This window comes from Mauremys mutica, chromosome 3, assembly GCF_020497125.1.
Source record: "Mauremys mutica isolate MM-2020 ecotype Southern chromosome 3, ASM2049712v1, whole genome shotgun sequence".
In the NCBI taxonomy this organism is placed as follows: Eukaryota; Metazoa; Chordata; order Testudines; family Geoemydidae; genus Mauremys; species Mauremys mutica.
The window spans coordinates 139,428,875-139,442,249 of NC_059074.1; the positions used below are offsets into that span (position 1 = coordinate 139,428,875).

At 36.8% G+C, this 13,375-nt stretch overlaps 1 protein-coding gene across 8 annotated transcripts in view; it reads left to right on the plus strand.

Annotated features, from left to right (window-relative positions):
• Positions 1 to 13,375, plus strand: part of SDCCAG8 (SHH signaling and ciliogenesis regulator SDCCAG8) — a 152,454-nt gene that overhangs the window by 59,858 nt on the left and 79,221 nt on the right. For all 8 annotated transcript variants that reach the window (XM_045008476.1, XM_045008481.1, XM_045008474.1 and 5 more), the window contains exon 13: positions 8,892 to 9,034. In XM_045008476.1, coding sequence (XP_044864411.1) covers positions 8,892 to 9,034 — 143 coding nt within the window. The remainder of the gene's footprint in view (positions 1 to 8,891; positions 9,035 to 13,375) is intronic.

Below are 13,375 nucleotides of genomic sequence, written 5' to 3' on the forward strand. Positions count from 1 at the left end.
CCTCTACTGTAGGGAATATCTGCATGTGCAGTGATGGATTTTTTTTGTCATGTCCAGAATAAAATATTTTCAATTTTTACTACATACGTGCAAAAATATCTTTTCATTAGTATGAATATATAGCACAGTATGAATTATTTATTATCAGACAAACTATGTAATATAAGACCGCAATAAAAATTACATCTGTACCCCGATATAACGCGGTCGTGGGGAGCCAAAAATCCCTACTGCGTTATAGGTGAAACGCCGTTATATCAGGGTATCAGTGGTGGGGCTGCTGCAGTGATTTAAAGAGCCCAGGGCTCTGGCTGCGGGGAGCCCCAGGCCCTTTAAATTGCCGGCGGAGCCCTGCTGCCGCAGCCCCCAGGTAGCAGCGGCAGGGCTCCGGCAGTGATTTAAAGAGCTCTGGGCTCCGGCCGCTGTGGGGAGCCCGGGCCCTTTAAAGCGCTGCCGGAGCCCCGCTGCTACCGTGCTATATACGAACCCCTGTTCTATTGGGTAGCGTTATGGCGAGGTAGTGGTGTACTCTGGGATCAAAATTTATGTTAAAAATGTCACATAAAATTGCTTTTAAATAGTGTATCCAAGTACGCTTGAATGTTCGCACTAGTGGTACCTCATACTGAAGGCAACTGCAAGTGATGAAGTATAGCCACAGACCAGCAAAGATTTACAAATATACTTAACTTTATGCATAATGAGTGTTTCTGTTAATGTAAATGTGGCTACTTGCATTGAGGAAAGTTGAACATGTGAGCATCTGGGCCTACATATGTGGGAAACAGGTAATAAAGTATCATGTTGAACAGTGGCAGATTTAGAGTTAGTGGGGCCCTGCGCACACCTTCGTTTTTGGGGGTCATCATAAGTAATATTTTGTAAAGAGGCACTTTCAATTGCCAATATTGCCTAACTTGTCAAATGATCCTGACTCATCATATTTTGCAAATAATTTTAACTCGTTTCAATACAGAAAAATATTCACCAGAAGCATTTGTGACAGGTATTGTTAAAAAAATATTTTCAGAGTGGTTTCTACGTTTGGAAAGGTTGCCTGCAAACAGTCACGTACAAGTCTGTACAAATCAACTGGTGATCTCGAAGCACAGACCTCATCATTTTCAATTTATAATGAATGAAATGTTTCACTTCATCTTGAAAAAGATTTGTGTCTATGTCCTCTCGGTAGAATTCACTTAATTTCTTACTGTAGTGGCTTTTAGCATTTTTGTCCATACTTCTGTCAAAAAACACACAAAATAAATCCACAGTTTTCTTTAGAGATTCACCTCTTCTCTGCAATTGTACTATTATTGTGTCACAAATAACATGGACGGTCTCAACGATAATCTTCTTTCCTTTTTAAATTGATTTCATTGTATCTAGTTTAATTGAAAAATAACTTCCTACTTTTTTACGCTTCTCATCAGATATATCAAAGGAACCTATATTTTCTATTAATATTAGTGCCTCTGCTTCCACCGAGCTATAGTCTTTTCGAGCTTCCATGACAAAACTTTTAACTGAGGCTAACAATTGTGCAGCATTCAGTAAATTTGTATCAAACTTTTGCAGCAACGGTGCAACCTTTAATGCTGACAGCATTAATTCTTTGAAGTAAAGGATTCCACAAAAGAGTAAAAACAGCAATATCGTACTTTTCAAACTTCTGCTAAGGATTTTGCTTCAGTTTTTGCGCACATTTTTTCAGAAATTGATGTGGATATGTCTATAAGGTTTTCTTTATATCGTCATAGCTCATTTTCAAAGCCAAAACAGCATCCGCACGAGCAGAGCACCTGGTGTTACAAATTCTTTAACTGTCAAATGTTTTTCATTTGCCTGCGCCAAGCATGATTGTAGCATACTCCACCAATGCATGGAAACCGAAAAAAAGCATACATGTTTTAAAAGAAGTCAAAAAAATGTGTAGTTCCCTCACAAGATTCGGCTGCAGTGTTGGAAATTAATTTTAAAGGAGTGGCTGGAACGTGGTATGAATAAAGCAGAGGGGCTTGCATTGTTCAGTCTTGCCTGTAAACCCGAATATGTCATGGGCAGAGCTTTTGATAATTTTTGATGTCCAAAACTGAATTTGCAATGAATTCCAAAACAGTTGTCTCTAGACATTCAGAAGTGTGAGATTTTAGTGAGACAAAACAAATCACTCTACAACTTCACCATTGCCAGTCACATATATCTTAAAATTAATGTTAATTGGTCTACATGACTCACATCTGGTGTTGAATGGACTATTACGGAGTAGTACTTGGCATCCTTTACTTCATCTAAGTTGCTCTACCATTATAGTGATGAATTCATCGTAGGTTTGGTGTTTTAAAAAGTTGGTCTTCCCTGAGCCACAATACTGATGATTTTTCAAATGTTTTTTGAGGAAAATTGTAAAATTCACTAAGCTATTCAAGGCAGGTTTAAAAAAAGTTACCTTTTTGATTTGACAATAATGACTCATCATGTCCTCTTAGAGGTAGTCCCAAAGAAGACAGCAGTTTGACCATGGCAACATCATGTCTCACCACTTTCCTCCAATAAGAATACTCCTTTTCAAACTGAGCTGATAACACAGAATCAATTCTTCCAGATAATTTACATCTTTGAACGAACTTACACATTGCATGAATATGAGCTTTGGAAGTCTCATGATCAGCAATATGTTTTGCAACGTTTCTCCAATTAGCGTGCCCATCGACAAATGTTTGCTTTTCCTTTTACTATGATCAGGAAATAATTTGAATAGTAGACTGCCTTAATGGTTTCTGAAAAAAATCAACCAAATTCTCATTTCTGTCGTCCCATTTTTCTTCATCCTCAGAAAATGGGACTCATGAAGACCTCTAAATTGCTTTTTGTCCTGCAACCTCATACTCTTTTCTCAAGTTTTCCATATTACTTACTTTTTTCGGTTTATTTACTAAGAATTATTCTATCAGATCTAATTAAACTGATTTTGGCCATAATGCAATGACTTCAGGGTAGGTTTCTTTCCTTAATTCGACAAAATTACCAGTATTTTGTAGTTCCACTGTCAATTCAGAGTCCACTTGTTCAACTTTTGCAGTCATTGTGGTATCCCCACAATTCAGCACGTGATCAGATAATTCAGATGTTTCCTTGCCCGTACTTTTTGATGAATGTCCATTATTCAATACTTCAAGCTTTTAAAAATAAGATGACAAACTGTCTTTTTGCTTAGCTTTGTCTTCTTGCCTTGCCTTTGTTTTTTTGCATCTTTGACTGCCAGAATCAGTGTTGCTTCATTGCTAAAAAACTGACCTGGATTTTAGGCAGATTAAAAATGTCTGAAAGAGCAGGGGCGTAGCCACAGTTGGGCCTGGGTGGGCCATGGACCACCCATTTAGATTTATCACAGTTAATGCCGTGTTTTTATCAGGCACTGTAAAAACGGGATTTTTAACCATTACATACTAGTGACAAATCATGGGCATTGTTACAAAGTGCAGGGGAGGGTGCTTTTGTTCAACTGGATAATTGGTCAAGCAGACAGACGTTGATTGGCAAATGATGATTTCCCTTAGTTGCTATTATGCTATTGCCAAGACAGCAAAAAACTGGCAAAGCAAAATTCTTTGCTAGACTACTTTAAAAAAAAAAAAAAAGTGTTTAGAGCTAAGTTCACAGAATGCAGCAAGCCTGGACTGCTTCGTGACTTGCAACACTTATTAAATTCAGTCATTTGTTAGATTTGTCCTGCATTTTGGGGTCCCCTGTTGTTGGGGGTCCCCGTGCCACTGCACGGTTTGTTTCATGGTAAATCCGCCACTGATGTTGAGGTGGTCCTGATTTTTAAATAGTGTACTGCCTCCAATAATCACACATTCTCTGCAGAAAGACAATCACCACTAAGATATATAATTTTTTAAAAAAGGATCTTCACTTCTTACTTTGTCCCTTTGTTTTCATAATTATTAAAGAGACCACAAGACTGAAATATCAAATGAAAAAATACAGTAGATTCATGATGATACCTATATATACATACACACACACACACACACTTAATTGTTTTTTTCTTAACATGTAGCAGTATTTTGTATGTACAGAACTGTTTTTTGGTTAATTTTGTTCATCATTGCACCTCAGATCAAAGGAGATTGGTTTAAGAATTAATGTTATTGGCTTTTTAAAATACATTTGGCTTCTAGCCTATTCTTGATTTGTTATAAGGCTTCCAAAGTATTTTTCTGAATTTAGTTCAATGTAGGATTTTATCTTTTATCAGTGGTTAATCATTTTCATTTGTGAAAGACTTCTTTGCCTTTTCTGTCAGCTCTGCAGTTATTCTGAGTTCTATGAAAAACATCTGCTAGCTTAGAAATTTAAAGTTGCAGTTTTCTGCAGACAATAAAGTCTGCATTAATATGGACAAGAATTATTTTAATTTTGTAATTTGACCTGTTTTGAACAAAATTATCAAATTTTTTAGAGGTAAAGAGATGTCTAGTTAGTTAAATGGAGAATTTTCACAAAACACTTTTGGCATGGTTAAATGAAGATAGTCGGTTGGATTTAATTTGAGAAGAGGCTGTTTTTAAAAAAAATATTTGAGAAATCATTCTTTACATTTTTGTATGAAGTTGCATTTAGTTTACTTCAAGCCCGTCTACAGTGTGTTAATGTGAAAATGCCTGTAAGATTGTATAAGGGTTCTTCCCCTATAATCTAATGAATTAGAAGTAAAATGCTTGTTTGCTTTTTAGTATTAGAAGGAAAAGACTGCAAAAGGTACGTGTTTCCTACAAAAAGGGAGATTTAAAACATAAGTACTTGTTGATTAGGATGTCCAAAAGTAGTAATTTACAGAGACAGACAATGTATTGTAGTTTTATATTTTTCCTAAAAAGTTGTTGTTTTTTTTCTAGTAAAACTTGATCCTCCTGTTTTTGAATACTATATTATTTTTTGGTTTCATTTATTTGTGGTGTACTGAAATGGCAGTTCTTTTATTGGGTTTTATTCTGTAGTCTTTGTCTCTATAAAGTTTCTGCTTACGTCAAAGGGAGTTTTAACAATTGAGATGGAAGACAAGATTACATAATGTATATATTTTAAGTTACATACAAAAATACTTAAAGAATGCTAAAGTTACATTGTCAAACACTCAGAAGTTGCCTGTGCAATGTTAATGAGGTGAATGTGCATAGGAAGTCTGTGATAGAGCCACGATACATGAGGACGTCCTTTTGTGTTCTTGCAACTCACTGCCTTTTTCTCTGTCTGTCCTGTGGACTGAAAGAAGCAGATATCCTGAAGAAATAATACATGATCATGTAATTAAAAATGGTACCATGATATAAATATACAATCAGGTCAAATTAAGGTTTCATAGACATGATTATCATCAAAAAATTCCAGATGTGAAAGATTAACGGCCTGCTTTTGATTCTGCACTACTATGTGAGTGAGCTCAAATAGCAACCACTGCTTGCAGTTCCATGGATTGGAGAGGGCAAAACTTCCTCCCCCTTAAGTTACTCATAAAACGCTTGGGAACCAAGATTTAACACTAAAAGAATAAGCACACTCTCTCTCTTTACAGCCACATTTATGATTATAACTGCACTTCCTGGTGATCAAATATAAGTTTTAATTTTGTAAAGGGATGTATTATTTTTTGTACTACACTAATACACTTTGACCTCTGCTAAAATGCTATCATCACTTCCCCATGCTCTGACCGCATTACTTCACACCTTGCCTCCTTTAGTTTAAAGTCCCTTTTAAGCACATCAGATTCAAGTTCCTTGACCTTCAAAGTTTTTTACAAAATGTTGTCACCACCTACATCTGCTTTCAGTTCTCCCTTACTCTCTTCCCATATCTTTCTCCTCATGTTTTCCTTATCCCAGAGCTTGACTGTATGACAAGCCAGGGTCTGACTCAACAGAGCAGTAGTTTGCCACATATTAACTCACCATATGGACCCTACTACCGTGCACTAAAAGTTCCATAATGTGCTTTGACATACTGCTGTTTGAAACCAGACTACAACATTGCGCTAGGAATGTGCATCAGCAGGGTCTGTATGGACACTTTGTGCATGACACACTGGCATGCACTAGAATTTACGCCCCAGCTTGTGTACACAAACACAACATGTGGACTGGGTTTGTAACTTGGAGGGAGGAGGGGAGACCATTTACAGGAGTTGCCCAGTACGCAAACACATCACAACCATAGATAAAGGTACCTTTCAGATCACCCTTATACACTGGACCAAGTGTCCTCAGAATTGATTGGACTGATGCACAGCCGGTTTATAAGGCTGTCTGAAACAATCATATCTTTCACTATTGTGTAAAGTGGCCTCAAGATATGTAATATGCTATATTTCAGAAATAGTACCAGAAACTACTGGCTGAATTATTGGACCAAACTACTTAATGGTATTTGTGGCTTGGATGGTACTCCTTTTAAGGTGTTGATACACAGCAATAAATGAGGGTTTGGTTTTTTTGTTAATCAAGCCTTCATTGTGCTTGGATGAGAACAAGCTCATTGAGGCGTAATCCAAATAAGTTTGGAGATACTTTAGGATCTCTAATTGCACAGGTGCTTTTGGTGTTCGGGGTACCTTTTTATTCTTTCTTTTTGCTGTGATGTAACTGTTTCTGACGTGAACTTTTCCAGCCTTATCCAGTCCTTTGTGGGTTACTACAATGCTGTCTACATGGGCCCTTGGGAACCCACTTGGAAACTACAGGTGACACAGATTGTTGTAGTATGCCTGGTTACTGCTGAATATTTTGGGGAGAATATTATGCCAGTACTTCAGACTATACTGGCTCTCTGAATGCTTCTGGTTGGAAGTCATGGGCATATATTGATCTTTAAAGCCTCACTAGAGGTACATTGTTTGGGTCCCAGCTACTTTGACAACCTGCTTTTCTCTTTCTGCATCCTCATGACAACTGAGATCAGCTGATGCGTTTTTACCTTCAATTCCTTGATTTGAACATCTGGCAGACGGAGGCAGGGCATTTTCAACAGAGGTCCCTTTACTTTGGAATTTGTTTCCCACTTTGGTCCGACAGAACCTGAGCCTATTTACCTTCAGGAGACAGTTTAAAGCCCATCTGTTCACTTAGGCTTTTCCCTGAGAGGGTGATGATAGGGTGTGTTTGTTAATAGTTGGAAAATAGAGGTTTTAAAATATTTAGCTGACGTTTGTCAACTAAGTTTTGTTGGTTTTTTTTCTTCATGGCCGTTCATGAATAATTTTTTTAAAATAAAAGGTATGTTGCAGGAAGTGTTGCTTACCTCTGAAGATGGGGAAGAACTCAGGCAAAAAAATAAATAGGATTAGGAAAACAAACATTAATGAACTGCTGCTGCTAACTAGACTAAACATAGTGAATCTGTTCAGACTTGCATTCTATCGTACTTAAATGTGATACCCTTTGGAAATGAGAAAAATTAAGATTTTTTTTAAAACTCATACTTACCATCTAAAAAATGTTACTGGTACAATACATTACTTACACTGAATACCTACAATACACTGAATTAATTTATTATGATTTCCCAGTTTCTACATCTTTGAGTTTAAACAGTAAAACTTGCTTCTAGTTTGTTTATTTTGTATACTTTGAGGAAATGAAAAATATTGCATGGAAATATTTAGACAGATTTTAATCTGATTTTCCTTTATGAAACATCATTGGAACACTTAAAAAAATGTAATTTCAACAAACTAGAATATAACTCCTAACAAGAAAGTAATGTTTTGTTAGAAATGCAAAAGGACTGTGTTAGGAAAAAAATGCTTTACACACTGATACCTTTTGTTGGATGTGGATAATGAAGTGTTTGAGGCATCATGACTTACTATAAATGCTTTGGGCTAATATTTTCATGAAGAAACAGAGACAACATAACCTATGAAGGTGTTTCAGGAGTTCATATTGATACTGGAATACGTTCCTTTTTATTTAAGGTATTTGAATATTTAAGTAAACTGGAGAAGAATGTTAGTGGAAAGTGCAATAGTGTGGCATAAAGGTACCTGTATAAGTGTTTAAATACTGAACCAAGTTTTGCTACAAAAGGTATTTTCTGTTTTGGAAGAAGGGATAGTTCTTTTAGTATTTTTGAGATAGTTAATGTAGTACATTTATTTCTCTTTGAAAATTTTATGTGCCTAGAGACATGCAAAGGGCTTACAATACATACGCTAGAAACTAAGACCCCAATCCTGCAAAACATGCACATGCTTAAATTTAGCACATCAGTAGTCTAGCTATCTTTAACTGGACTGTTTAAGTACTTAACATTAAGTAGGTGTGTGTGACCTAGATATGTGAAGAAGGCAACAAGATTTGATAGTGGTCAGCATCTTACATGATCAGGCCCCACAAATAAGAGCTCTTTTAAATGAATACAAATGGTAAGAAACACCTTAATGCCTTTTAAAGTGCAATATGAAGTGAATACAAATCAGATGTAGTTTTTTTTAATAAGCTGATTGAGCAGACAGAACACATTGGAACTAAAATTTTATGGGGGGCATTCTTGTACAAGAATATTAATGGGGAACATTTTTGTACAAGAATATTATCAATGTTCATGTTGACATATCTGTTTGCATAGGCTTAATATTTTTAATAAGAAAAACGTGGTGAAATAAGATATTAAATAAAAGAAATGAGCTTTGATACTTCAAATTACTTCCTTTCATTTCCTTGTTTCTTTATTAAACTTTATTTTTACACACCAAAGAACTCCGTTCCTTTTTTCATTAAATGAAATCATGCTTTATTTTGCTAATAACTTTTGATCACATAGGGTAGATTGTCTTACATTTTAAAAATATATGTAGGTAAATTTTATTTTCTTATATATTTTTAAAGGAAATAGAGAAATTGGGATTAGAGCTGAATGAAAACAAACTGCGTTTGGAACAAGCACAGCAGGATGCAGCAAGAGCCAAAGACGAGTGCCTAAAACTGACAGAACTTCTGGGTAAATCTGAGCACCAACTGCACCTCACCAGGTACCCCTTATCTTATTACATGCCACAGCACCAATTTCATTCTGCTAATTTTTGCCACAGGCTTCCCCACAGTTGTTGCAGATATTCATAATCATTCACTGCATGCATTGCTTTCAGGCATTTTAGGAGAAGTGAAGATATGGTAAATAAAGCATCCATTTACCTAAATGATGATCTTTCAAAAAGCCAAAATACATTAAGTAAAAAGTCTGTAAGCACCAAACTGTATAACATCTATCGGTTTAGAAACTCTACTGCTTCAAATTTATGAATTTAGGGTATTGTGACATAACAATGTAAATACTTACTGATGTCAATTATGAAGCTATAGTTCATCTGAGATTAAACAGTCTACATAATTTAACACTCTAGGAATATAGGGAGAGATTCAGGACAGATCCATGAGAATAGCATTTCTATCATTTGCCTCAGTGCAAATAATAAGATTGTGTGACACAAACATATTTCTTTCAATCTGGGCTCTTTATAGGCTTATTCCATCATTGAACATAAAGTACCAACCTACACTTAATTCTTACTTTTAGACCTGTAGAGAAAATTCCAGAGTGGCAACTTGCTGATCATTAATTTCACCTTGAATTTCAGTAACTGTTAAAATGTATCTTTTTGCTAAATACACAGCTGCTTCTTTTAATCTTTTGTATCACTTTTATCTGTTGGTAAACATCCAGGGTCAGATTTGAGGCCCTTACTCAGTCCTAAATTAGACACAAACCCTCACTGGAGTCAATATAAACTTACCTGAATAACAGCCTCAGATTTTGGCTAATTGACAGTGGAGTATTCACACTCCTAGTCTAATTCTGCAGCCACTGAATTTAGTGAGAATTTTATCATTGATTTCAATGACAGAAGAATTGGATCCAATGTAAACTTTCTAAATTCATTTAATCAATCTTTTACTCAGCTAAATTTCAGTGTTATTCAGAGTACGGTAGTTTAACAGATGGAAGAAAGCACCACAGTAACAGCCTGTATTCAGAGAAAAAAATATGCTAGAGGTTGATGAACTTGAAAAAAGTTTTGGGTGAGTTGTTAAGATATCTAAAGTTTGGATTTAGCAGAACTTCCTTAATAATGATTTGTTGTGATAGTTAACCAAATGGTTTACCAAGCTCCGTTTTAGCAAAAGACTGATCATGCATGATAAAGCTGTGTGATATCTTTGAGAAAATCCTCATAACACATATTTTCTGTGAAAATCGTTAACTCTGTTAATAATACAGATTAATAACTATAAATTTAACATGGTTCAACACTTAAATCTGGGTGCATAATGTCAAAATGATTCAGGTAGCTGTTTAATTACAGACATTTTAGTATCTGACTTAGCGTATACAATCTGGCCTTTTGTTTATAAAATAAAAAGTATGTTCATGCTGATTTAGTACATAGTTCTAACTTCATTATAAAAAGGGAAATATAAGGGCTAAATCTTCCCCTTAAAAGTCACCAAATTCTATAATTATCTGTTCTGTATAGGTTCTGTTACCACCCTTATAGGGTGGCCAGGTGTCTGGTTTTCAAATGGAAAGTCTGGTCGAAAAGGGGACCCGACGGTGTCCAGTCACATCTACTGACCAGACACCCAAAGTCCAGTTACTGCAGGCAGGAAGGTGCCAGGTCATCACCTGTGCCAGCCCCTACTCAGGTGGGGCCGCCTTCTACCTGTGTCTGGCAGCTGCAGCTCCCAGCCCCGACTCTGCATACAAGTCCCTCGCGACCGGGGCGGGCAGAGGGAGGAAGTGGAAAACCAATAAATCATGAGAAGAGGGAGGAAGAGGAGCGACTAGGGGGTGGGGCCTTCAGGGAAGGGGGGGCGAGGCCTTGGGGGAACAGGCACAGCAGGGGCAGGCCCTCAGGGGGCAGGGAGGTGGGGCAGGGAAGGTTCCAGCACTCCTGCAGGAGTGTCGGGTTTTAAATTTACAAAGTTGACACAGTAGCATCTGACAGCCGTCCAGTAGTGTATTAAGTGATGTTACTAATGTTGGTCAGGTATGGACAGGAAAAAGCAGCCACTCTTTCTTCCTCCGAGTTGTACCCGCTCTCCATGCCACTTCTGTCCCTCTCACTGTAGCATCACATCCTGCTAGAACAGGTCTTTTAATAAGTGAAGGAGCAGCTATGGCTGTGAAAGTCCCGCTTTCAGATCTTTCATTGAAGGCACTAAATCTCTTATGGTGTTCCCATGTTGAGTCCAGTAATTGTTTAGTAATGTGGTACACACAGTATTTTAGTTAAATACTTTTGATTTTTGCTCATCTCGGTCCATGGGGAAGGGTAAATTGCATTCCCCTTCATATGCAGGAGCAGCCGTGCCAACAGAGGCATTCATCCCAGGGGAGTTGGCAGTATTGCTGCTATCCTTCCCTGGGGGTTCTGCCAAGGAGAATAGCTTTTAAGTTCTAGAGCCCTGTCTTTGGAAGGATGTTGAGAAGATGCACCGATTTAGTGCATCTCTTAAGTGTCCTGGCCTTGCCCTTTTCTATCTGTCTCCATCTGCTTTCTGGACTAAACTAGCTAGCCAGCTCTATGCCTCCTAGTAGAACTGGAGGTGTGGCTGGCTTGTTCCCACTGTGGCTAGTCTTTCTGCTACCATGAATCCATAGCCCAGTTTCCTCTGGCAGAAGCTAGAGGAACCAAAGTGTTAAGTAGGCCTAGTAGTCTTCTGCTTTGTTGCTAAAATAACCCATTATTAAACAGAAGATTAGTGAAGTACTAAAGAACATCAGTCTAGGTATTTTGAATGTAAAGAAGAGTAAAAAAATATAAAATGTCTAATTTAAGTATTGGAAAATTAGAAAGTAAATATTATAGATCAGTTGGATTAAATGAGAATATGCAATCCAGGCCTGAAGGGGGGGAAAAGGGAATTATCCACCGAGCTGTGTTTCTATTTTTTTGCAGGGAAAACTTGTCACCCACCACCTCCTGCCCCCCAAAATCCACTTTCTAAACACTGGTTTGATACAGACCAATTAAACTGCCTATCAGCTAAAGAAATATACCTGTTAAAATAGTAATTATTAGATTATTTATTTGTCTCTTGCATATCACCTTTGCTTCTGGATCACTGTAATGTGTGTTTACTTACATTGGAAGTACAGCTTTCTTAGAAATCCTGGATGTTTAGTTAATGCACATATTTTTGTTCCTTGAATCCAGTTCATAATTCCAACTTCTGTATTTGGAAATGAAAGAAAAAATATGGCATTATTGCTGACCTTGAACAATAACCATTGTAATCTTGCATACAACATTGGCCCTCTTCTCCCTGCATTTACAGCTTCACCATAATGTGACTTTAACAAATTTGTTTTAAGCGCTATGTGATTATGAAATAGTAATTAAGGTCCAATATCTCACCTGTTGAATTCCAATCTGCATTTTCATGTGAGAACTGCTATAAGAAGAAAACATGGGCCTAATGTTGCCTCACTGAAATCAATGGCAAAACTCTCATTAACTCTACTAGACCAGGATTGGACCCTGCTACATGCACCATGCCATCTGAATGCTTGATTTGCAGCTTTCAAAAGGCATGAAGCATTCAGGCCTGTTAGTCTGTGAGAGAATTATTGCCAAAATCATATTGGTACTATAGTCGTGGGGATCAAACAGAAGACACAATATGATAATCAGAATGATCTGATTTTAAAATGTCATTTATTGAAATAATTATTTCACTCTTCTTGAGTAACTGAAAGATGAGTCTGAAATCTCTCTATCATTACACAAAACAACTAAAAGTTAATATTTGTGCTTCAGTTGCAGTTCTGTCTCTTAAGAAGTGGTTCCTATATTCCTATCCAAGAGAAGCTACATAAATTCAAGGAAGTGATGTGAAGAAAATATTGGGCTTAGTTCTCTTTTGTTTTTAAGTCTGATATTTCTTTCACTCTGTTGGTTCATTGTTTCTCCTCTCAAATCATGGCAATCAGAAATGCTTATGATAGTATCAGAACAGACTCATGTCATCTCAAATTTTGCTGGGAGAGAGAATTAAAGCAGAGACTCATATTTACTACTTTTTTGCAGTCATTGCTGGTAGTGTTGGATGTCAACTTTGTAAATGAGGAAAACATTACTTGAATAATATAAGTGTCACCCATGCTTTTAAGTCCAATAATGTGTGACCGCCCAGGCTAATTTGAATGTCTGGGTTGCTCTCCAAAGATCACATATTTGTAAACGTTTATACCGCAGTGATGACGGTTGGTGTTTGCAGTCTCTGTACTTCTCTGAGGAAAAATGTACATAATATGATTGAAATAGCACCAAAATATTTGATGACAAAATATCTTCAGAAAGTAACACATT